Raw genomic sequence first — 25,914 nt, 5'->3', positions numbered from 1 at the left:
CTCCCATTGCCTTTCAAATTGGAATCAACTTATATAGCTTGGCCACGATGACAAAGCAGCAGACATGATTGCCATCTATGAAAACCCAGGAGTTGGTTAGCAAGGGGCCTTAGAAGGGGTAAATCAGGTGAAAGGGGGAAATTTGAGTCTGGATATGAGGAAGCATTTCTTTGCAGTGAGACAGTGGAAGGAGTGACAGCCCCATTACTTCAATCATTTAAAGCTAGGACTGGACAAAACCCTGAAGAACAAGGAACAATCCTGCACTGGGCCCTACACAGACAAGATGTGATCTTATCTACCTCCTTCAGATAAAACACAAAGGCTTCTGCTGAGCCAACTTTCCCAGGGCTACAGAATCCCCTCTACCCATCTGCATCTGCTTATGCCCCTTTTTCCCATCCGAGCAGCTCACCTACCTCCTTTAGGGCAAAGCAGGGAGCTGTGAGCCTTCTCTACAAGAACTCCCTCTGGCTATTGGGGAGGAGACAGCAACATTAGAGACCAGAGAGGAGGTGGAGAGAGGAGAGACACAGGGTTACAAATAGGTTATGAACCACATGTGTTTTCATGGCAGGCTTCTGTGAGAACCCGTCCTTTTCAGACATCTGTCTGGTTTCTTGCTCCATGCAACTCAAGGACTTCAGAGCTCCTGACAATGCTGATTCCCAGGCTAGGGGCCACTGCAGTGGGGCCTATGTGAAGGGATCAGTTGGCTGTGTCTGTTATCCCAGCCTCTCAGATAGGGCATAGAGGAGGCAGGATCAATGGCCACAAGGCAAGCCCTATGCCAGGGCATGAGGGGGATGAGGTTGCCCGCAGAAGGGGGCACAAAAGGATCGAGGGTTGGCATAAAGTAGAGGAAATCTCCTTCAGAAGCATGTCCTTTGATCCTTACTGGAGGGACCCAGCTAGACCCTGGCTCAGGCCTGGAGATGCCAGTTAGTTCCCCTAAATAAGAGGGGACATTTTCAGACCCCAAACTTCACCCCACTGAATATGGGGGCTGAGCAAAACCTGATTTCAGATGTCCTCCCCTTTAGCTATGAGAAAAGAGCTAAGTCCAGTCCCAAACTGACCTGGACTAGAAGGGGTTTGATCAGTGTATCTGTCCGTCCTCTCTCTGGTATAAATGGTACCTCCCCTCCACAGAGATCTTTGGTGGCCAGGGCCTCTGTGCTAAGGGTGATATTCACCGATCCTGAAAACAAGAGACGACAGATTGTCCAGCAGCCATCCCCTGTGGAAAACACCCTCCGTTACTGCTATAGATGTCACCTACCAGAGACAATGAATGGAACCAGTGACCTAGAGATGAATGGCTCTTTGGCCCATTCCTGATCCTGCCAGTGCCCCTTACCTGAGGGTAGGTGGCAATCGGTGCCCTAAAGCTAAAAGACTACATACTCCATTCTTCTTATTTAGTGCAATCTGCACTGCAGTCTAGTAATTGGCACAATTGCCCCCTCCCTGGCTGTTTCTCCCTCATCCCCCCATTCTCCTCACCTAGTTGTTTAGCTGTGACTCTCCAATTAAATGTCTTGGCTTCATTGGCGCACAGGCAGCTGCTGTAGACGCAGCCCTCACACGGCTCCAACTGGAAGTTTGGGGACTCAGCCAGGGTCACTTTGATCTAAGGGGCAGCAGTGGTGCAAACAGTCCAGGAGATGATGAGGAACATGCTATCCCCACCTGCTCCCAGGGTGAGTCAGGGACCAACGTGACCTCTCACCCACCCTGACCCCTCACTCCTTACAGAGCCACCAGCAGGACTCACCTTGATGCACTGCAGCAGGTAGTTGTAGACAGTAGCTTTCAGGGTGAAAGTCTCTCCCCGGATCACAGAGTATGGCAGTGTGGGCTCTACAAAGAAGGGCTTGAAGGCCAGGAGGCTGGTGGTTGGAGCGAGTCCAAAGCCCACTTCTGATGTGCAGAACATCCCGGCTTTCCACTCAGTAATGGTGTCAGGCACTGTGACTGGGACATCCCTGTTTCCAGTGGGACTGAGAGGAAAAATCATGCAGAGATAAAATCCTTTACTAGAAGGCATCAGGCGGTCATGTCTCAAGAAGGCACAGAGCCCTTATTCCCAAAGCACCCAATCCAATGACTGCAATCAGAACAACCTGAACTATGGGGCCTTTGAAATATGGATCCAAACCCACATCCCAGTTTTGTGGCTTGGGCCCATCTCTGTTCTTCACTCATACCACAGACAGAATTTTCAAAGACTCACTGTTCAATTGTGTTAGACACATCAATAAACAATCCTACCCTGCAAAATGCTAAATACCCTCAACTTCCATTGAAGTCAACGTGGAGTCAATTGTAGATGTTCTTTGAATCTCTACGTTCCCCACCGAGCCTTGTAGAGCTCAGAGTTGGAACTTTCACTGCTAAAATTTCTGACTGGAATAATTCTGGCCCCTGATTTTTATGAGTCAGACAGGCTTTTGTTAGGGCAAGGGTACCCTGCCTCAGAACAAGATTCTTCCACTAGCCAGAGAGATTTCATTAATAATAATACCTGGCACTTTCCACAGACAGCATTCACCACCTGTGGATCTAAAAGCCTTTTACAAACATAGGTGAATATTATTACTTCTACTTCACAGGTGAGGGAACAGAGAGGTGAAGTGACTTGCTGAAGGGCAGGGAGAGTTAGTGGAAGAGCCAAGCAATAGAATCAAGGCCTCGTGACTCCCACTTCTGTGTGCTAGGAAGACAGTCAAAATGTGAGGGCACATTAGGGGCCTGTAGAGTCTATGTAAGGTTGCTGGGTGTCTGGTTTTTGACCCGAACGCCCAGTCGAAAAGGGACCCTGGCGGCTCTGGTCAGCACTGCTGACTGGGCTGTTAAAAGTCCAGTTGGTGGTGCAGCAGGGCTAAGGCAGGCTCCCTGACTGCCCTGGCTCCACGTGGCTCCCGGAAGTGGCTGGAAGGTCCAGCTCCTGGGTGGTTTGCCACTCAGACACTCAACCCTCCGGCTGAACCGCCACCTCTGGCTTCTACCCCGAGCCAGGCCACTATTTCCAGCTGCCAAGAATGAAGGGCAGGCGCCGCGGCCAAGAGGAACTTGGAAGGAGGTGGCCAGTGCTGCACAACGCCCCTTGCAGCCGGTCCAACCCGGCAGCGAGGATCCCGCGGAGACCCAGCACCACAGGCCGCAGTGACACCGCCCATGTGCAGCACTGGGCATGGGGTGGGGAGGCAAAGCATTTGTGCCCCCTCAGCTGGAGATTTACCAGCCTGAGCCTTCCTGCTCTGGAGGCTGGTGCCAGACTCCCCTCAAGCCATGCACAGGGATTCCCTGCTCTGACTGAGCCTCTTCGTGCAGCCAGCTGGAGCACACCCAGCACTGGTGCAGCACTCCAGGATTTGGGTCAGCAGACTGCAAGTCAGGACACAGAGCTGGTGCTAGCCCATTCAGGGCCAACCAGAGCCGCTTGAGGTAAGCACCGCCCGGCCAGAGCCCGCAACCCCCTGCCCCAGCCCTGAGCCCCCTTCTGCACCCAAACTCCGTCCCAGAGCCTGCACCCCCTCCTGCACCCCAACCCCCTACCCCAGCCTGAGCCCCCTCCTTCACCCCAAACCCCTCATCCCCAACCCAACCCCAGAGCCCGCACCCTCAGCTGGAGCCCTCACCCCCTCCCGCACCCCAACCTCCTGCCCCAGCCCAGTGAAAATGAGTGAGGGTGGGGGAAAGCGAGCCATGGAGGGAGGGAGAATGGAGTGAGAGGGGGGTGGGACCCAGAGAAGGGGCGGGACAGGAGCGGAGCTAAGGTGTTTGGTTTTGTGCTATTAGAAAGTTGGCAACCCTAAGTCTATGCCAAGTTTACAACACATAGTAGCAGTGATTCTGTACTGAATGAGTGTAGCTGAGTTAGTCAAGAGATTGTCATGTGGATGACATCACAGTGACTATTAAGACAATAACCCTATGCTTCATCAGAGAAGAGAAAATAACCTGCCAATAGATAACTAGATTTGTGTCTCCAGCAGTAGGAAATGTTTTCTTTGACCCTAGAGAATCAATTTTTGCCAGAGATGTGTATAATGAGAATGTTAAGTGGACTAAGCACATAACAGGGATGTTTTCTATGAGGACGATGGGCGGACAGGATAGATTTGCAGGCAGCTGCCCCAGAGCAGGCAAGGTGAGCAGAACCTGGGCCCTATTTCTCAGTGATCTGAACAGATCCCAGACTGAGATACAAAGGAAAACAACAAAAGAAGAATTGTAGGCGTTAGAGACAGAATAGCTCTGTTAGCTCATCCTGTCCCTCTGCGGGGGCTAATACAGGACAGTTCCTAGAGGGCTAAAACAGGCTGCTCTCAGTAGTGGGATAGTATAATATCGTACTCTTACACCAAACAAACATCATAACGCTACAACAGGTTTGTTTCTCTTTATTCACACATCACCAGCCTCCAGTGAATGGATTCAAGCACTTATGATCATGGACATCTAACAAAAGAAACCTGACTGAAATTTCAGCCACCAAACCCTATTACCATCAGCCTGGCAGTTAAAGGACCCACAATATATTCATCGAAACATTTCCTTAGGTGTGTGACTCAGCAATTTCCCCCACTTTTGTAGAACACTAAAATCCAACTGGATCTTTGGCCATCCAGGATCATGCTAAGACGGCCAAATTTGGCACTGCTCTACTTACCCAACTGAAAACAAATCCCATATCCATGTTTCTGGGAAATATTTGCGAACTTTCTCCTCAACTGGAGGTGCAGGTGGAGAAATGGTGGTCCTATGTCCTGTTGTTGTGAGACTCCCGAGGAATGCTGGAGGTTACAAAAGAGAGGTTACTTACTCTGTGTAGTAACTATAATGAGGAGTCTTGTGGCACCTTAAAGACTAACAAATTTATTAAAGCATAAGATTTCATGGGCCATGACCCACTTCTTCAGATGTGTGGGAGTGAAAATTACAGTGGTAGGAGTAAATATACAGGTATAAATATATAGCACAAGAAAAGATGGGAGTTGCCTTACCAAGTGAGGGGATCAATGATTCAATCAGGGTGGATGTGTCCCATTCCCGACAGTTGACAAGAAGGTGTGAATGTCAACAGATTAAAAATTACTTTTCATAGTGCTAACGATGCCAATTCCATCAGGGTGGATGGCCCATACTCAACAGTTGATGGGAGATTACTTCTTGTAGTGACCCAGCCATTCCCGGTCTTTATTCAGGCCTAATTTGATGGTGTCAAGTTTGCAAATGAATTCCAGTTCTGCAGTTTCTCGTTGAAGTCTGTTTTTGAAGGTTTTTTGGTTGAAGAATGGCCACTTTTAAGTCTGAAATGGAGTGTCCAGGGAGGTTAAAATGCTCTCCCACTGGTTTTTGAATGTTATAATTCTTGACGTCTGCTTTGTGTCCATTTATTCTTTTGCATAGAGACTGTCCGGTTTGGCCAATGTACATGGCAGAGCGGCATTGCTGGCAAATGATGGCATATATCACATTAGTGGATGTGCAAGTGAAAAAGCCCCTTAGGGTGTGGCTGATGTGGTTAGGTCCTGTGATGGCGTCACGTGAGTAGACATGTGGACAGAGTTGGCAATGGGGTTTGTTGCAGGGGATGGTTCCTGGGTTGGTGTTTCTGCTGTGTGGTGTGTGGTTGCTGGTTCTTCGAGATGTGTGTCCCTACGGGGACTCAACTTCAGGGTGTGCGTACGCCTCATGTTCCTTCAACTGGAGATTTTCATTAGCAGTGTTTGTTCAGCCTGTGCATGTGCCCTTCACTACCACGTGCCCCACACCAAGACTACAAAGAGCTGCACAGGTGAACCATCCTCAGTTCCTTCTCTATCAAAAAGTCTCAGAGAGGAAACTCCAAAGCAGAGGGGCAGGAGGGCAGGTATTGGAGCACTCACAGGGACACAAATCTCAAAGAACTACAGTTACTGCACAGGGTGAGCCATCTCTCCTCCTTCGAGTAGTGCCCCAATCAGTGCTCCCCTGCAGGTGACTCCTGAACAGTATCCCCACAGGGAGAAGGGAGTCATGGAATGGAGCCCAGAACTGAAGAGAGAACCACTTTTCCATCATTGAAATCTGCACTGGATCTAGAGACAAGTAATTTTAACTTCTTCTTTCTCTATTTTAGCCTCAGATCTTACCTCATTTTCACTGGTGATCACTATGGTAGATGTCCAATTTCTACTCACCTTTCTGGTGAAAACTGAAACAAAAAAGGCATTTAGCACTTCCACCATTTCCACATTTTCTGTTATTATTTCCCCCCCCCTTGTTGAGTAACGGGCCTTCCCTGTCCTTGATCTTTCTCTTGCTTCTAATGTATTTGTAGAGTGTTTTCTTGTTACCCTTTATCTCTCTAGCTAGTTTAATCTCATTTTATGCCTTGGCTTTTATTTTGTCCCTACATACTTGTGTTGTTTTTTTATATTCATCCTTCATAATCTGATGTAGTTTCCACTTTTTGTAGGACTCTTTTTTGAGCTTCAGATCATTGAAGATCTCCTGGTTAAGCCAGGGTGGTCTCTTGCCATACTTCCTATCTATCCTACGCAGTGGGATAGTTTACTCTTTTGCTCTTAATAATGTCTCTTTGAAAAACTGCCAACTCTGCCAGCTGCCAACAGCAGATGATACGAAACTGCTGCAGATGATACTAAACTGTTCAAGATAGTTAAGACCAAAGCAGACTGTGAAGAACTTCAAAAAGATCTCACAAAACTAAGTGATTGGGCAACAAAATGGCAAATGAAATTTAATGTGGATAAATGTAAAGTAATGCACATTGGAAAAAATAACCCTAGCAATACAGACAATATGATGGGGGCTAATTTAGCTATAACAAATCAAGAGAAAGATCTTGGAGTCATCGTGGATAGTTCTCTGAAGATGTCCACACAGTGTGCAGAGGCGATCAAAAAAGCAAACAGGATGTTAGGAATCATTAAAAAGGGGATAGAGAATAAGAAGGAGAATATATTATTGCCCTTATATAAATTGATGGTACGCCCACATCTTGAATACTGCGTACAGATGTGGTCTCCTCATCTCAAAAAAGATATACTGGGACTAGAAAACATTCAGAGAAGGGCAACTAAAATGATTAGGGGTTTGGACGGGTCCCATATGAGGAGAGATTAAAGAGGCTAGGACTTTTCAGCTTGGGAAAGAGGAGACTAAGGGGGGATATGATAGAAGTATATAAAATCATGAGTGATGTGGAGAAAGTAGATAAGGAAAAGTTATTTACTTATTCCCATAATACAAGAACTAGGGGTCACCAAATGAAATTAATAGGCATCAGGTTTAAAACAAATAAAAGGAAGTTCTTCTTCACACAGCGCACAGTAAACTTGTGGAATTCCTTACCTGAGGAGGTTGTGAAGGCTAGGACTATAACAGCATTTAAAAGAGAACTGGATAAATTCATGGACGTTAAGTTCATTAATGGCTATTAGCCAGGATGGGTAAGGAATGGTGTCCCTAGCCTCTGTTTGTCAGAGGGTGGAGATGGATGGCAGGAGAGAGATCACTTGATCATTACCTGTTAGGTTCACTCTCTCTGGGGCACCTGGCATTGGCCACTGTCGGTAGACAGGATACTGGGCTAGATGGACTTTTGGTCTGACCCAGTACGGCCATTCTTATGTTCTTATGTTCTCTCTCAAACTGTTTTCTCCTTAGACTTGCTTCCCATGGGATCTTACCTACCAACTCCCTGAGTTTCCTAAGTCTGCCCTCTCAAAATCCATTATCTATTCTGCTGTTTTCCCTCCTACCATTCCTTAGAATCATGAACTCTACCATTTCTTGATCACTTTTACCCCAGCTGCCTTCCACTTCTCAATTCTCAACCAGTTCCTCCCTACTTCTCAGAATCAAATCTAGAACAGCCTCTTCCCTAGTTGCTTTCTCCACCTCTGAAATAAAAAAATATCTCTAATACATTCCAAGAACTTGTTGAATAATCTATGCCCTGCTATATTGTTTTCCCAATATATATCGTGGTAGTTGAAGTCCCCCATCACCACCAAATCCTGGGCTTTGGATGATTTTGTTAATTCTTTAAAAAAAGCTTCATCCACATCTTCTTCCTGGTTAGATGGTCTATAGACGACTCCTATTATGACATCATCCTTCCTTTTTTACACTTTTATCCTTACCCAGAGACTTTCAAAAAGTTTGTCTCTTATCAGAGACAAGCCACTCCTATGGTGGCTTGAAACTGTTCCCTTTGGTCTGAGGGAAAGTGCTGAAGTAAAGAAGTTAATTTTGTATTGTTCATGTTATTATATTTCACCATGAGTGCCTGGTAATTCACAATACAGAATTGTAGGGTTGCAGATAAATAGGAATTTCTCCATAAAAGGTCCAAAGCACTTCTGGTCTTTGTCAAACGGGGCTGACTTATTATGATGTTGTTTATCCATCTCACTCACTGCGCCCACCACCAGAGAATTAGGAGGGCAGTGGGAGAATAGGAATTCAGAGGCCTTATTGAGCAGATAATATTTTTATCATCCCTTTGCATGTTGGTGGTATGGTCACTTGAGTATGCCAAATCATTTTTGTAGGATTGAGAAGGGCTTCATTGACAGGGCTGTGAACTCTGGTTGGAGTTGCTGAACAAAGAATGTTGAGCAACTTGTGCTGCAATTCTTTGACCTCCTCGAGAGGTATCTGTAGGGAGCCTGACACCCTTTTTATGAAGTTCTGGAATTGCCAAAAATCATCAGCCATTGACGGAGGAGGAGACATTACCACCTCATCAAGTGAAGATGATGAGATGGTAGTTTGGGGCGTAGCCTCTTTGTCTGTCCTAGCCTCCTGTTCCTCAAATGTCTCCTTCTGTTGAGATATGTTCTGGGGAGGGGAAGATGGTATCTCCCTATCATCCGGTGGGTGGGGCTCAGGGCCCTGGAAAATTGTTGGCAGTAAGCACCCCAGGGATCCCAATATGACCACAGAGACCCATACAGGAGAGGGGGTGGAATCCAAGGTTGTTCCCAACAGCCATGATGTCTTCCCCGAAATTCGTCTCTCTGTGTCTCTTCAGGTATCAGAGAAGGGGTTCTTGTGTGGATAAGAAGGAGAGCCCTGGACTGATATTGAAGATACTGCAGGGAGGTCCCCATCATCCTCTTCTTTATCCAGTGGAGGAGTTCCCATTGAAAAGGGTGGTGAGTCAGATGGTATTGAGGATGGATGCAAGTCCAGAGACCACATGAGTCTCAGTACTGAGAGGCTCTCAGTGCCCATAAGCAGTGGAGACTCCGGTTCATCTGCCATAGATAAGTCCTTCGAGTACCTAAATTCTTGCGGTACTGAATGGTGTGGCAGTACCAACGCAGCACTCTGACTGTCTCTAGCTATAGACAGTAGCAAGGATTTTGTGCACTCTGAGGTGGGCACCGACAAAGACAGAGGCTTAGCTTTGTGAGGTACCGATGAACCGTCAGGGTAAAGCTATGTCTGATGGTACCATTCTTCTTTGTATTGAATACCTGTCTTATCCGGATGATACCAAAGCTCTCTTGGAGCCATGTTTGCTCTCAGACAAGCTATAGGGTTTCCTGGCCCTGCCAGTACAGGAGGAACTCTTTGCTTCTACAGTACTGGGTTGCGACATCAAACTTCTGATGTGGTCGAGCTACTGGGAGAGTGAGGTCTTTTGGAAGCAGACTCCTTAAGAAGGGAGTCAGAGCTTGTTTTCCTGGGACTTCTAGAGGTCTCTAGAGATTTTCCCTTCCTGGGAGAGTGTTGAGCCAGTGCTGAAGACGTGCTAGATTTGCCTGGAGAATGTTGTACAGTGCGGTTCTCCTGATCGGGCTCTGAAGTGGGGCAGAGGGAACACTCCATCATAAGAAGCTGCAACTTGATTTCCTGTTTTTTTCTTGCCCTGGATTTGAGGGCTAAACTGATGTTATACTTCTGTGATATGTGCGACTCTTCAAGGCAGCAGATGCCCTTCGAGTGTCAATCACAAACTGTGATGGCCTCCCAGCAAGTGAGGCAGCATTTAAACCCCATGAACCAGGCATGCCCTACTGAGGAAGGCAAGCCTCCCGTAAGAGAGGTGAGAGGATAAACAATCCTCAAAATAATAAACTACGCTAAACTTGCTAACTAATAAGCTAGACTAAACTAAAAACTAGGTACAACATCTAACCAAGGCAAGCGCTGGGCAGACACACTAAAGCTCCATCTCAAGCCAAGGTGGTTGAGAAGGAACTGAGCACAGTTTGCCCGCTCAGCAGTATATAGCTTCAGGGCAGGGCATGAAGAAATAATGAAAGGTGCAGGTATGAGTCAAACAGACCCCGTTATCAAAATCTCTGATTGAAGATGCATGGGGCACACACATACCTGAAGTGGAGCAGCCATAGGGACACTACTTGAAGAAGATTCAATTACAATAGGAACCTCAGAACCATAGTCAGGGTAGCTGAGTCTCCCATTTGGCTCAGAGACACAAAGTGTGGATGTCAGCTAATCAGATGACAGACATGTCTTAAACAACAGCCAATTCACTGACATTTCAGAGGGATGAACCCCTCAGTCACAGACAGTCCAGAAAGCAAGTTCAGGGCAAAGCAACATTTTGTCTCTCTTTTTTCCTGTATCACTTGCAATCACAGCATGGACTGCTTAACTTGAACTCTGTGCTGGTTTCAGCTACAAGACTGAGCCCTCTAGTGAGTAGTAAGAGGAGGCAGAAATGTGCTCACTTGTGAGAAATGTAGGTCTGGTTAGCATGGGGAGTGTGCTCTCCAACTCAGTCACCATCATTGTTGTCATAGCCACAGTAGTTGTGCACTCTCTCGGCTTCTTGATATGGGTGTTGGATATGATTTTCAAGCCCATTTCCTGAAGAAAGAAAGAAAGAAAGAAAGAAAGAAAGAAAGAAAGAAAGAAAGAAAGAAAGAAAGAAAGAAAGAAAGAAAGAAAGAAAGATGTGCTGAGAGTTTAGATATATCAGAAGCCCATCCTTCCCTTTCCCTCTGTCATCAACCCTTTGTCCCTCAGGCTGCTCATTTCCCTTATAAAGCAAGGGCCCAGTTCTCCCTCTGCTATATGATATGAGTCTCTCACTTTGATTCAAGTGAGAATTACTCATATCCCCAGCAGTGAGACAATGGAGCCCCTTGAGTTGATTTATCAGGCCTGACTCAACCAGTGCAAGTTTATTCTCCTTCAAAGTCTATAGGGCCTATGGGGAAACAGCAGTGTTCCTGTTGGACATCTTTCCCATATATATCTCTTATAAGTGGGTTCCTCATTGCACAACAAGTCTGTTTCCTATTGGCCACTAATGTCAGATGCCCTCAGCAAACCGCCCAGTGAGGCATCAGTGCTGAATTGGCCGTCTAATTGTACGCATTCTAACCCACTAACCCACAGAGAATGAAGAGCTAAAGTAAAACTGACCGATAATGTTTGGAGCCCTGAACCATCCCACCAATAGGGTATCAATGTGCAATAACTAAATTTCCTATTGTCACTAATATCAGGTGACTCATCCAGCCAATCAATGGAATATCAATGATTACTAGAGCTGTTTCCTAATAACCTATAATGTCAGAGGCCCTGCTCCACCTAGCCAGTGAGGAAGAATCAAAGATCATTACTCTGAACACCATAAACACGTCAGGCTGGTGAGGTTCTCGAGACCAGCATAAGAAGTCATCTTCAGACACTTGGTAAGGGTATCCACCACGAAAAATATGGGGGAACAGCCCATAGATCTGGGAAAAGCAAGAAAGAGGGGAAAAAATACAGTCAGTGGAAAGATGAACCAACATACACCTTTCCTAACACACCAAAGATCTGTCTGAATGGTTGTTCCATGCTATCATGTATGGAAAGCTTAGACCCAACATATGAGATAGACCTCCAAACAGGCTCTCAGTCACTCTTCTCCATTTCTCCTATTTTCTTCTTGGAGAGGCAACATGGTCTGATGTACTGAGCATGAGGCTGGGAGACAAGAACTAATCCTGGATTTACCACTGTGCACTGTGTGCAGACCAATGAATTATGAAGTTTGTTTACCAAAGAATGCTGCTACATGGCTGGTGATCATGTAATCACCAAAAGCTTTGGTGGCGCATTAAAATCGACAACTAACTATCCAGCCAGACCACCTTAAGGACTTAGCAAAAAATGGATCCCAGTGGCACTCTGTCTGTCCCTTTGGGATTGATGATGACTCTGTGACCTTGAGAAAGTCACTTCCCCTGCCTGTGCCTCACATTTCCCATCTGTACAGCAGGGATAATGCTACTATCTCCCTTCATGGAACACTCTGAGCGCCTTGGAAGGACAGCACTGTATAGATGCAATGTAGTTTTCTTATTCTCTCTCACTCGCTCTTCCTTTCACAGAGACAGACAGACATAGAGTAATTTACCAGGGAGTTGCTCAGTTCTTTCTCTGGCCTCATCAATAGGACACTCTGATCCACGGCTCGGACAGCGCAGAGGGATCTGGGAGCTGCCTGCAGCTGGAGGCTGACCTCAGATCCAGGGAGGGCCTCATCCTCTGAGAACCCTATCTTCACCTTAAAGGGCACAAGGGGAAAGAACGTGAGAGGGGAGAGGAGAAAGGAAGAGAGAGAATCCCCTCTCCTGATCCACCTGCAGGGTGGCTAGAGCAGAGAGGAGCCCCACATAGTCCAGGTGAAGGTAGTCCCCTGGGATTCTCCCCTGGTGAAGCCAGTTGCTTCAGGAGAGAATGAAGCGGCTATGGACTCTGAAAGGATGGACAATTGAGGAGTAGGGGAAACATGCAATAATGATATTAGAGGCACCTAAACAGCAGAACACAGCAGCACAGCCTTCTGAGGGCACATCACTCCACTGCTCTTCTCTCCACACCAGCTCATCTCTGAATACCAGGTCAAATTCAAAGGACTCAGTCCTCTTCTTCAAACCCTCCATCGGACTGGCCTAGGTTTCCTAAAGCAGTGGCTCTCAACCTTTCCAGACTACTGTACCTCTTTCAGGAGTCTGATCTGTCTTGCGTACCGCTAAGTTTCACCTCATTTAAAAACTACTTGCTTACAAAATCAGACATAAAAATATAGAAGTGTCACAGCACATTAATACTGAAAAAAAGACTCACTTTCTCATTTTTATCATATAATTATAAATTAAATCAATTGGAATATAGATATTGCACTTACATTTCAGTGTATAGTACATAGAGCAGTATAAACACGTCATTGTCTGTATGAAATTTTAGTTTGTGCTGACTTTGCCAGTGCTTTTCATGTAGCCTGTGGTCAAACTAGGCAAATATCTAGATGAGTTGATGTATCCCCTACAAGACCTCTGCATGCCCCCAGGGGGTACGTGTACCCCCGGGTTGAGAACCACTGACCTAAAACACTTGCTCACCTTGCCTGATCATAGCTCCCCATGACAGCTCCTGTGGAATAATGGAGCTGTCAATCCTCGGGAATGAGATTTGTGTGTGCAGGACACAGGGCTCTCTCAGCTTGTGGTTGAGGAACTTGATTCCAAAAGACATTAGAATGGTCACAGATCTCAGACCTTTCTGAGCAGAGGATAAAACCCTCTTCTTCAGCTCCCCTTCCCCTAAGTGCCTCACCAAAAACCACACATTGAAATACAGGTGCCTATATTCCCGGTGAATCATTACCCCAACCACTCAGTTACACCCAGCCACCCATATTTATCTACTCCTCACACCCTCATAACCTTGTTGCATTCCTTCCCCAGACGCACACACCCACGAACCCAGAGCTCTCAGCCATGAGTCCTACCTCATTTTTGAAGCACATGGAGACACTGAAGGGGGCGCTATCAGCTATGATTCCTCCAGTGGGGAAGATGACATAAACTACAATGGTAGGAGCTGGGGCGTAGTTGGAGGTGAAGACCAGAGGGATGAAGAAAGTGCCCGTCATCACTGGATTTGGGGGTGGAGGGAAGGAGAGAAAGAAAGAGGAAAAGAAGGGTATGTTTCCACTACCAAATGTACCAAGATCTTCCCCTTTTGCCATCACTCTTCCTCTGCCATTTTGCTCCCTTTCTCCCTGCCTTTGTCGCATGGAATTGGGTCTCTCAGAACCAAGGAGATTTCCAGAGAAGCCCATGAAACAATCAGTATCCCCATGAACTCCTCAAGCTCTGACCTGCCATTATAAATCAGCCAGAGGATCTCCCTGTCGCTAACCATCACCTGAGGGGGCTGAAAGCTTCAGTTCGTTGGACGTTAGCAGATGTCAGCCTTGCAAGGAGTGAGATTCCCAAAGTTACCCTACATGGCTTACATCATGGAGCAGAGCTTGTGGGGACACAGCACAGCACAGAATGATCTCTGTGTAGAAGAGGTGCCTGCACTTACTCTTTGATGACCCAACCAAGAAAGTCTTCTGACCTGAAAGGACAATCCCCACTTTCCCAATGACCTAAGGGAGAAGAGAGAAAGAGGCATGAGAGAAGGGCTAGGAAATGCCAGAAATACATTCAATAGCTTGACAGCATTACGCAGACCAGACTCTCCATGGATGGCGACTTAGGGAGAATGGGACATAGAGCCTTTCACCCTCCATGGCCCCAGCTACAATTGAGCCACTGGGCAGGGGGGAGTAGATGGCTCAGGGGGATAAAGAGCCTGGGATGTGAAAACTTTTACCTGTCAGGCACCAGTTCTGATCTAGTCCAGGGTGACTAGTGAGCAAAAGTCCTGCCCATTTGACAGCTGATCAGTTATTATTTAAGTGGCCCTGTTCCTAATGGCCCAGTTGCCACATTGAATAGAGGGAAACAATAAATAAATGGCCACTACACTGGACATCTTAGTATAGAGACCAAGGACTGGTTGGGCCATGGATGTTGAATTTCCCTCTCACCTCCCTAAAGGTGGTTTCTCAAATGCAGAGCTGAGGAACACGAGCAGGGAGGTGGAGAGAGAGAGAGAGAGAGAGAGTGTGTGTGCGCATGTGCACACACATTCTCTGTTCTGTGCAAACAGGGCTTGAGTCTCTCGAGGTTTCTGATCCAGCATATTTAACCCATCACCATCACCTCCTTGCACTTCCCTAGTGACTCACATAATAGGAAAAATCCACACTCTTGGGACCATAACTTAGATCTTTCTCGTAAATTCTGAAGTCCACCTGCACCCTCTCATTTTTGCCACAGGGCACTGTTCCTGGCACACGTACGATCCTGAGGAAGCTCTTGGTGGTGGAGTACAATGGCTGTATGAAGTGGTAGGCATTCTGGTAATACACATTAACTGTCCCTGGCACATATACTGGGTCCTGAAGCAGGAATCTCCCCTGTCAGAAAATAAACAGTGAACTCTCTGGGTGAGTACATCAGATGAGAGAGATTCTGGGACTAGGGGAGTCAAGATCCTAGACATGACTTAGAGATCCTAGGCCAAATTCATCTCCGGTATAAATCCACTGTATTGAAAGGAGCTACATTACATACTAACTTGCTCGCACATACCTAGGCCGGTATGAGAAGCTCATGATTGGAATAGCAGTAGGTCAGGATTGAGGGATGCCAGCAGATATGTGAGGAGCCCAGGGCTAGCATAACTTGGATCCACAGTTTAGGAATAATGTACATCAGAGGAGCTCTTTGGTGGGAAGCCAAGAACTGGAATATCCAGAGGTGATGCAAGTCTGAAATACGGTTCTTCATTAGAACTGGTTGGGGTTGGGAGGAGATGCCTGCAGAGCAATAACTTGGTTCTGGAAAGTGGTATTAGTCCCTAACTTTCACAAATCATGAGATGGAGTCCTCCTCACTTACCTCCAAAGAGACTGAGTCACCATTCCAAGCATTTGTGTTCAGCTCAAAGGAAGCGCTTCCAGAGTCATCTGTGATGTACGTCTTGTTAAACCGCAGCCTGGTGTAGCTTAGTATAAGGTAAACTGGTGTGTTATTCATTGCTTTGCCTTGGTGATCGACAATTTTAATCTGAGAATCACATGGGGAAGAGAGGAACACAAAGCTGTTTCATCAACGTATGGAATCTCCAGCTCCATCTCACCCAACTCGCCGTCAGTATCTCCACAGGCAGAGAGAACACCTCAGTTGTCATCACCATTACCAGCACTGCTCTTAAGAGTCATCGTCTCCTTTATTGCCATATGAAGAGACGCACGCAGACTCATCAGAGGGTTGCTTGGGAGCCTGGCCTGTGGAATTCTGTACTTTCAAATGTTTGGGGTTTCCTTGAAGTCTAACCCTAAACTCTGAATCCCCCGGATTTTTAGTCCTTGGGGCTTTTTTTAGCAATTGACATTCTTGTACAGGGTTTGTATTTTTTACCCTTAAGTCACTGATTTGTACCTCAGTTTTAACCCCATCTGAACCAAGTGTTTTGGCTAGGAATTACTCAGTCTCTGCCATCCCAGAGCTTGTGTTGGGGACAGAGCAGGGCGAGGAGACACAGCTGAGGATACAGTTGGGAGCACATTATTTCTGCTGTACTCTCTGGAGGGTTTAGCTATGAGTTACCTTCCCTCTGTAGATCTCGCCAGTGTAGTAATAAGGATTAACCTCCTCAAACGTAGCCGTGCCAGCTGTCCTGGAGATGAAGAAGCTATGGGAGGCATTGACCTGCACCTCTGAGTGAAAGGGACAGGAGAAGAGATGGGAGGGAGAGAGGCAGGGAACAAAGAACCATCCCACTGGGCAATTCCACTAGAGAGCAGGCCCTTTGGTGACACAAACGTGTGTTAGGCTGCACACATTTTATACCCCCAGGGAGATGGTGCTCACAGGACCCTGGCTATCTGGTCTCCCCACCTAATTACAGATGGCTATCGGAGAGCTGTCAGTGACCCACCATGAGACCAGACCACACCAACCCTAGGGACCCACAAAGCAACATGCCTTATGGGCTTGAGCCCATAAGGGGGTAGCTCCGGTGCCTAACCAGTGAGACTGGACCACAGAACCCCCTTTGGGCTCAAAGAAGGCCCAGTCCCTCCTGTGAGCCTGTTTCTCAATGCTCCCAATGCATTAAGAACAGGGCTGACAGTCTCTGATGTCCCTGATAATACTGGTGCATGTTATTCAAGTACCTTTCCTATACCCTCAAAAACTCCTCTGAGGTTACCTGTGCCATCCTCTACCAATGTGACCACTGCATCTACGTTGCTGCGGTAATCGGGGGAGATCTGGTTGAAGCTAGAAAGATACACAGACGTGGAGAAGCAACCCATCTTATCAGTCTGAAAACAAGAGAGAGCAAGGTGATTGGTGCTGGGACAGCACCGCACTGCAGGAGGGACAGATGTCACAGAATGAGCTACCTCTGTGTCAGAACAGAACCCCTGCTCCTAAGGAGCTCAACCTGCTCTGTGCTGCAAGGCACTTGAAAGGGGTGTCTACGCTGCAGCTGGAGAGTGCTTCCGAGCATGGGGAGACAGAGGTACTAGCTCTGCTCAAGCTAGCGTGCTAACCATAGCTGCCTGGCTGCAGCCACACTGCTACTTTTAGGGCACTAGACCAGCAGAACTAGCATGTGTCAGTCCAGCCACGCTGTGAAGCACCCCCTCCCCGCCCCCCAGAGGCTGTGTAGACACACTTCAAGAGTTAATGAGGAAGTCTCACTAAAACTCCGTGGTATGCACATAGTGCTGAGCCTTTGGCTTCCGTCTGCACCACCACACAACACGACATGGTGTCAGCAGTGGGTGGATTTCAGCACCAAAGAGAGCAAGACAATGAGAGAGGTGGTCAGTTGGTGGTTTTGGGGAGGAAAGGGGTGTCAATGCTGAGGTTGTCATTTTTGTGGTGGAAAGGCCTCTCTGAAGAGGAGTCTACTCTGTTGCCCCTGTTAAAAGGCTTCTCGGGCTTTCTGACATTAATATGTGTTACGTTAAATCTGAAATGGTTCCGTGGGAAAAATCATATAAAACAGGCAAGGTTAAAAAAGAGAATAGGCAAGGGATGAACTACCAAATAAGGGACAACTGCCAAGATTATTAACAAGAACAATAGAGGCAATGGCAGCTGGTTATGGGGCCAGGGAACAAAAACAGGTTTTAGGCATGGGGTGAAATCAATTAAAATAACACGTCTTGCATCGTGTCTCCTTCCCCTTGGCCCACCTCAGCTGGCATCGCAGCTCCTGCTTCACAGGATTGTCACCCTAAGGGGCTCAGCTCTTGCTCAGTGGCTCACCTGGTTGTTGTAGTGGTGACAGAGAGGAGGTCGCTGGGTACTGTAGAAATACCACCAACTCTTCTGGCACAGGCTCACCTGGATCGTCCCCTGCACGCCTTTCCCATAGGTGTATCTATGTGAGACAGTGCGGGGGGTGGGAGAACACATGGAAAGGGGTGTACACACACACACACACATACACACACACATACACACACCCCAGAGGAATCTCTCTGGGTGGGTGTGCTTTAGCGTATCTCCAGATCTGATTTATTTCATGGATATTCACAGTGTATCAAGATAGATGCAGCTGTACAAGCAACGAGAACGATCTTGGCCAATCTCCGGCACTAAGCAGGGCCTGGTCAGTACTTGGATGGAAAACCTCCAAGCTGCTGGTTTTGTTAAGTCTTCTCAGACTCTTCCCTCTGAGTCAATGTCCCGGTATCTCTCTCTTTATCTATCTGTGTAAGCTCTTACCCTGCACTCAGCACTATGGTATCTGAGCACATAGTGCTAGGGGAGCCTGTGCTGCAAGGAGTGAAGTGGTATAAGTGATGTTCAGCAGAGACGCTCCACCCTTTGAGTCTGTACTAAGGGCTTGTCTGCACTGGCAATTTACAGCGCTGCAACTTTCTCGCTCAGGGGGGCGAAAAAACAGCCCCCCTGAGCGCAGCAAGTTTCAGCGCTGTAAAGCACCAGTGTAGACAGTGCACCAGCGCTGGGAGCCGCACTCCCAGTGCTGGGTGCCACGCCCCTCGTGGAGGTGGGGCTTTTAGAGCGCTGGGAGAGCTCTCTCCCAGCGCTCTGCCACGACCACACAAGCCACGTTAAAGCGGTTCCACAGCAGCACTTTAGCGTTGCCAGCGTAGACTAGCCCTAACTCCAGTGCCCTGAGAGATAGTAGAGGCGTGGTACTGCAGAGTCTGATGAGGGTGATCAGTGAGGGGCTGCTCTTCTTCATCAAGCTATAATCCACGTGTCCTGGCCAAATTCCATCTGGAGCCATCCCATTCTCCCCCTAGAATTTCCCTCCAGTATCCTCTGGTGAAACTGTTCTTCCTTTCCCCTCTCATTGTCTTGTTCTGTAGTGCGACTACCACAGAATATCTGCTGTGCTCCACCCCAGAAATGGTTGTATTTCAGTGGTTACGTGATCCCCGCATATGCACTCTGTCAAGAGCTCGGAGATCCTTTAGGATGAAAGGAGCTAGAGCAATGGGAGAGAATTAATAATTAGGGTGATTTTTCTAGCTATTTAAAGATGTCAAAGAGCTGCCAGGAATGAGCTTGGCCTAATATAACTGAGACATGGTGAAATATATTTACAGTCACTCAGTTAAATTCTCCCTTTGAGGTTCCCCTAATAGATGCAGGGGGGTTGCTCATCCCAGGCTGGAGTGTATTAGCAGCTTCCCCCCCTGCCCGATCAGCCATCTCACCTGCCACACACGCGGAGTGGAAAGGTTTTATCCAAAGCATAAATCTGAGTTGGCTCCTCAAAAACCACTTCAAATTTTGGCAGCACTGGAAGGAAAGAACCAGAGAGAATGGAGGGAAGAGTTACAGCCTGGTGAGGAGCAGGCCGTGAAGAGAATGAACATGGGCTGGACAGTAGTAGGGTTGGGGGTCCCATTTTTTTATTTTATTTTATGTAGGTATAGTTCCACTCCTCCCTGATTCTCCCTGTTGGTGTTGGATCTGTGGCTCTGTAGGGGCCCAAATAACAGTGAATTTGTCTGTTAATGTCTCTCACCCAGGGCTGCCCAGAGGATTCAGGGGGCCTGGGGCAAAGCAATTTCAGTGGCCCCTTCCATAAAAAAGAGTTGCAATACTATAGAATGCTATATTCTCGTGGGGGCCCCTGCGGGACCCAGGGCCTGGGGCAAATTGCCCCACTTGCCCCCCCCCTGCCCTGGGCGGCCCTGCTCTCACCTTATGACAGCTGTTTGTAATGAGTGGAGAGGGAAAGAGGCTGCCATAGCTATCAATATGCTCCTGTTGCCCCTCTATAGAGACTAGGCAGAAAACACTGAGCTGTGAACCCCTTCTCCAGCAGTTTTCAGAAGGGGAGTATACAAATTCAACTTTGCCCCCTAGAAATAACCAATGCACTCACATGACTTAGGAGCATATGTCCTATTGAAAGTCAACATTCTCCTGTGTCACTTGGGCTCTTTTGAAAATCGCCCCCTAACATCCTTGGTATAGTCAGCTTTGGGGATCAGTCAGCTGTGACAGAAAGCTCCAGTGCTACTATTGTCCTGTCATAGCCTCTACAGTCTGTACCTAACCAGACTGGTGTGTACACACAGTTCTCTTTGTCCACACTAAGCGGGGGGGTCAGAGAATCATCTCCTTCCTTAGCAATATCCAAGGATATCTTCTCAGATCAGATCAGATTTGATTCCCTTCCTTATCAGAGGTGACTACCTTCCCTCCTAGAAAGCACTTCCCCATCCATCCACAGGAGATTTCTCATACCAAGATGCAGTTCCTCTCCCCAGGTGTGATCTGTCTCCCACAGATAAAATTCCCCCTGCCCTATAGCTGTCTTTCTCCCCAGGCGTACCATACTCCTCCACGGAAAAGCTGCTGTGCGCTTTCTCTTTGGCCACGCTGATGATGTATGTCCCCAGTGGGGGCTCAGCAGCTAACTGGAAATACAGATCTGCAATGCCTTCCTGTGGAGCCACATCCAGCCATTGGCCAATCCGGTTATTGTTAGGGTCCTGCACCCGCAACAGAGAGGCATAATTAATTGCTCCAGCATCTAAATGATCCAGAATCCACAATATCCATCTATTTCAAGGGTTCTAGATGATATTACCTAACAGATTCTAAACTGGCCTTGGCTCTAGAACCCAAGTTCTAAAGCTTCTAGAATCAATTGTCTCTTGGGAGTCATATGGCCTAGATATTCTAGAAATCCTGAAGACTACACAGCCAGTGATGCTCTGATCTAGAGAAAAGATCTCTTAAAATTCTAAACTGTAATTATAAAGGTCCAAAATGACTACCCATTCATACTGGTGTAAATCTCCAGTAACTCAGATTTGCACTGGTGTAACAGAGAAGAACTTGGTTCAAAGTCTCTAGAATACAGAGGGAAGCCCTGAAAACATCTAATTTCTAGAACCATTAACTTCTAAAATTCAAAACATAGATATTGTGGCATCTACACAATCAAGAATGTAAACAAATTATTGCAACCTGCACCAAAAAATACCATTTTTTTTTTTTTGGTGTGTGGCACTCACCTGAAGGAACACCAGCGGGTACTGGGGAAAAAAGAGGCAGCAACATTAGAAGAGAGAAACGCACTCTCAGCAGTGTAAACAATGCATTAGAAACACAAAGCTTCTCAAGGAGAGCAGTTTGATCAATGACCTGGGAGCTCAGATCCCTGACAAACAATACTAATTGCGTAAGGCTCACCAGAGAAGTTGTGGCCCAGCCCATTACAATGAGGCCTGGCGAGTGGAAGAGTATAAAAGCGAGGTTGGTAATCACCCCATGTTTGCAACTAGATTATTCTCCAATAGTCCCCACATATGGAACCCCCTCCCTGTCTGACACTAGCTCAAACTCTGCTATGGAATGGCCATACCTTAGAAGAGTCCCAGGTAAATTCTAGCATGAGGGAGCCCTCACTACAAACAATCCAGTCCTCACAGTACATCCAAGAAGAGGCAGTGGTGCACTCCTAACAAACCAGTTTTCCTGTGCCATCCCTAGAGTGGAGGCTGCACATGCACAGCCAGCAGAAGGAGCTGATAGACTCTCAATAAGGAATCGGCATTTACAACATTTCTGTGTTGGGCGGCCATTTTGCTGACACGGGCAGGGCTCCGTGCTCAGCAATTGGACACCATTCCCATCTGCCTTTAACACTGAGTTACCAGTTATTATTCTGGGTGTTACTCTTCTTCAGACACTTGACAAACAAGGCCCATGTATGTATTTGGGAGCTAAAGGAGAGAGAGAACTTGGACAAGGATGAGTGGGGGAGACTAAAACAAAAGGGATCTGAAACAGGGAAGACTCCTTCACATCCTCTCATACATGTCTCACCATGTCATTGAGTGGAATGAAATCCTCATTCAGGGTCACGATTCTAAATTTCACTGAGAGAGGAAAAGAAAATGGAGAGAATTTAGAAGATGGAGACCTATTGGTTATTTACCTCAGTCCTGCCCTGCAGCTCCCCTGCTATTCCTGTCCTGGGCTCCCCACACAGCTCTGCCAATGCCCCTCAGTCTTGCCCTGCAGCCTTCGCTGCTATCCCAGTCCTTATTCACCTTTGTCCCTGCCTTGTATACACATAGGGTATCCATTTGTGAGTAGTATTGATTATGTCACCAGTACACACACAAACATTCACATGTACATTCCCAGCACGTTCACCTACAGATATTTGATGTGTGGCCTCCTGGAGTTTCACACTCATCACAAATGCTACACACTGTGGCCATTCAGAACTTCACAGCAGCAGCAAGGATATAATTCAGATCCTCCTGCTCCAAGAGCCCTAGCTCAGTCCACTTGAGCTAAAGGAGAATCTCCACTGACTGTTACCAGTATAGGGCCTATGATATACTGCTGAGCAGTTTGCACTCCATCCAATAGAGGGCAGTGAGGCTCACACATAAACTAGGCTGTACGTAGGGCAGCTATGGTAGGGGAATCCCTGGGTGGGGTAAAGTGGCTGTGGCTGGTGGTGTAGTGGCACATTGGGAAAAGGCTCAGGCTGGAAAAAGGCCTAGAGCGCATTGTGCTCTGGTGTTCCTAGCCTAGTGGAATGGCCCTTTGTGACGGAATGCACCACTGTATTCACACCCTGCGCACCATTGTAATAATCTTTGTACAAAATATGCCTTGGGAGGAATCATTTGAAAACTAACAACTTTGTTGGGAGCTACAGAAGCAAAGCTGTGTTGCAGGACACAGCCCCTCTTTGCTCTGGACTGCACCCTGGAATGTCATACCCTTACTGAGCTGTTCAAGCCAGCACAAGTTAAAACAACCTAGAGGCAATTCCAACTTATGCCGAAGGCTGAAATGACCCCCAAGGTTAGAGAAAAGGGTGGAACAGTGTTGGAAAAACACCCAGACCCCCCTTCTCAAGAGGATCTGCCCCAGGCTGTGTACAGGGGAAGGTGTATGTGAGTGGACACCCACACATAGGGGCACTACCTGATCCTAGCGGGAGCCCTCACCTGTCTGTCCTGGTTTGTAAATGGGCTTGTCTGTCTGGATGAAGGTGCCGCTGTTGACTCGACGGATCAGAACCTTCTTCTCCTCGTGAATATCGATCCTGCGGCCAGTGATGAACAGTTTGATGCGGGCAACCTCCTCGGTGCTGTTAGCTGGAAGCACAACCTGAATATGAAGAGAGAGAGAGTGAGCAGTCCCCAGGTTAACTCCCTGGGGTCCTAGCTGGGAGCGGGGGAGGGGAAAGGAGAACAGTGGAACCCCCCCATCACCCAGTGGCATGTACTGAAAAGTCTCCATTCCCCAGATCCAGATTTAGCTAGGAACCACCAGGCATGGGCTTCATCCATTTCCTTATTGGCCAGGAGACTGCAATGGCAGGGAAAAGGAGGCAAGTGATGCCTCTGAGCCCTGGCATGTAGTAGGGGAAGGTGGGCAAAGACCCCAAGAGGACAGAAAGGTGGGAGAAGTTAGCAAGGAAGCATAGGGGAGAGAGAGGGCTGCAGTGTAATCAGCAGCCACTTCCATGATGCTAGGTCTTTAGTGTGGTGCTAGCAGGCAGCCCAGGCCATGTCAGTGAGTGGGAGAACCAGAGAGCCAGAGAGAGCCACAGGGTCTGCCTGTGTCCAGCAGCCTCAATAAAGAAACCACAGCTAAGTCCTAGCTCTTTTGTAGATTCTCTCCTCCTGGGAATCAGCCGTGATAATGCAGCTTATAAATAACATGCACACACATTCTCTGGCTGCTGTCAGCAGCCTCAGTCCCCACATCACACAAAGCACCATCACACTTTGGTTCTAACTGGCCTCCTCATTGGTTCTCTCAGGAAAGAGGCCAGGGACGGAATGGGAGCATGGAGACAGACCTGTCCTGCTTCCCATTGCAACGGGTCCTTCAAGGGCAGGGTGAGGAACTTTAGTGGTGGTGGTGAGTGTGGGAAACGTATCCACCCTGTACCTGACCTGGGGATAACTACAGGGTACAGCCTCAAGGGGCTACCAAGCCAACACCTTTCCCTGTGCTAAGATCCTTGAAGAGAGGGAAATGGAGGAGGAGTAAGAGCATTGGCAGAGGGAGGCTCACCTGGAACTTGACACATTCAAAGGTCTTTTCCTTTGTGATCTCTTTTCGCAACAAGACATCCTGTCCCCCAGAGCGCTCCAGCACCAGGGTTGCATAGAGCTTCCCCGCGTTATAGTTGATATGCACACAGGCGGCCTGGGATGAAGGGTAGTGGAGATCTGCAGGGATCACCACCATGTAACGTCTGCAGCAGGGAGGAAACAGCACAGCAGTGAATCAGAGTGAGGACTCAGCGAGAGGGATGGGCAACCCTATACACACACCCCTATAAACACACGCTGCCCAGAAGCCGCAGGCAGGACAGTCCCTTTCAGGGCTGCGCTTTGACATAGTGTAAATGTCAAAAGCAATGGGGATCCCACAGAGGGGATTAGTTGACCCCTCACTCATAGGAAATGTCTCCTACTGATTCAGATTGGAGATGTCTCCAGGTTCAGTTTCTTGTCTTTACTCCTTTCTTCCTTTTCTTGGGCTCCCCTAAACAACTCCTCTCCCTCCTTGGTGTTTACACCCTCCAGATACCTATAGCCTCTGATGGCTGCAGGCTAGATGGCCCAGTGATGTGCCCTAGTGTGACAAGGGCAGGATGACAGACTCCATGGGCCAGTGGTCTGCTCTGGGAGCGCAGGAGACAGGATGTGTGACCTGAAGGACGAATGATCTGATCTAGTCTGGAAAGTGGGATCCCAGACTCAATGGCCCATTGGTCTGACCTGCTGTGGCAGGAGGCATGGTAGCAGACTAGATGGGAAAATGGTCCATCTGTTTAAGTTGTTCCCCTGATGACGGGGGTTGAAATGGAGTTTTGGCATCACTCACAGTATGGGTGAAGTGGCCACGAAGTGCAGCAAGCAGCTTAGGGTGATGGCTGTCCACATCCTCCCAGGAGACTCTCAGTGGGTGGGGAGCAGGGGCTGAAATATTCCTCTTCCTCCAAGGTCTCTGAAGCTGCTGCTGGGTAATTTCTTTTGGGGGCAGCCTGAGCAAAGCGATGGGAGGGGGCTTTGACTCCCCCCCTTCTCTCTCTCGGTCTCCTTCCCGAGATTATACTCCTCAGCAGCAAGGGGGGTGTACCATACAGAATGTCCCTTAGCCAATGACAGCCTCCTGTATTGTGTACACCAATCGGTACATGGTGTCCCCCTCCAAAGTCCCCACAGAGACATTCGACCAAATGCTTTTCCTGGATAAACAGCTTGAATGTTGCTGCTCAGTGACCCGGGCCTGGTCCTGATCACCTGTCACTTGTATCCCTTTGTTCTGGCTGGAAATGAATTGCCCATTGTATTGCCTCCTGGGAGGGCTCCTCCTTGGAGCAAAGAAGGCAGTTATGCCATGCAATTCGGGCAGGGGAATCTGGATATGAGATATGGAGCCCTTCCCATGTTGGACACCTAGCCCTTCCCCAAGGCATTCTTGGGGTCCCTTCAGACTCAGAACTGTAGCAGCTGGAAGT

General features: G+C 47.8%; 1 protein-coding gene across 1 annotated transcript in view; it reads right to left on the bottom strand.

The window, feature by feature from the left end:
- The window catches only part of LOC128831766 (alpha-2-macroglobulin-like protein 1), a 46,078-nt gene extending 20,742 nt beyond the window's left edge, over positions 1-25,336 (bottom strand). Inside the window, exons 1-22 of the mRNA XM_054018548.1 lie at positions 25,278-25,336; positions 24,459-24,642; positions 23,381-23,543; positions 22,236-22,288; positions 21,422-21,442; positions 20,734-20,893; positions 19,604-19,688; positions 18,180-18,294; positions 17,110-17,224; positions 16,506-16,615; positions 15,795-15,962; positions 15,080-15,310; positions 14,371-14,434; positions 13,787-13,932; positions 12,410-12,559; positions 11,628-11,744; positions 10,728-10,866; positions 4,679-4,802; positions 1,778-2,003; positions 1,507-1,633; positions 1,080-1,201; positions 420-474 (exon numbers count right to left, since the gene is read on the bottom strand). Coding sequence (XP_053874523.1) covers positions 420-474; positions 1,080-1,201; positions 1,507-1,633; positions 1,778-2,003; positions 4,679-4,802; positions 10,728-10,866; positions 11,628-11,744; positions 12,410-12,559; positions 13,787-13,932; positions 14,371-14,434; positions 15,080-15,310; positions 15,795-15,962; positions 16,506-16,615; positions 17,110-17,224; positions 18,180-18,294; positions 19,604-19,688; positions 20,734-20,893; positions 21,422-21,442; positions 22,236-22,288; positions 23,381-23,543; positions 24,459-24,642; positions 25,278-25,336 — 2,734 coding nt within the window. The remainder of the gene's footprint in view (positions 1-419; positions 475-1,079; positions 1,202-1,506; positions 1,634-1,777; positions 2,004-4,678; positions 4,803-10,727; positions 10,867-11,627; positions 11,745-12,409; positions 12,560-13,786; positions 13,933-14,370; positions 14,435-15,079; positions 15,311-15,794; positions 15,963-16,505; positions 16,616-17,109; positions 17,225-18,179; positions 18,295-19,603; positions 19,689-20,733; positions 20,894-21,421; positions 21,443-22,235; positions 22,289-23,380; positions 23,544-24,458; positions 24,643-25,277) is intronic.
- Between the last annotated feature and the right edge of the window lie 578 nt (positions 25,337-25,914).

Source organism: Malaclemys terrapin, chromosome 1 (genome assembly GCF_027887155.1).
Source record: "Malaclemys terrapin pileata isolate rMalTer1 chromosome 1, rMalTer1.hap1, whole genome shotgun sequence".
Classification (NCBI taxonomy): Eukaryota; Metazoa; Chordata; order Testudines; family Emydidae; genus Malaclemys; species Malaclemys terrapin.
This window is presented reverse-complemented; position numbering and strand designations above follow the sequence as displayed.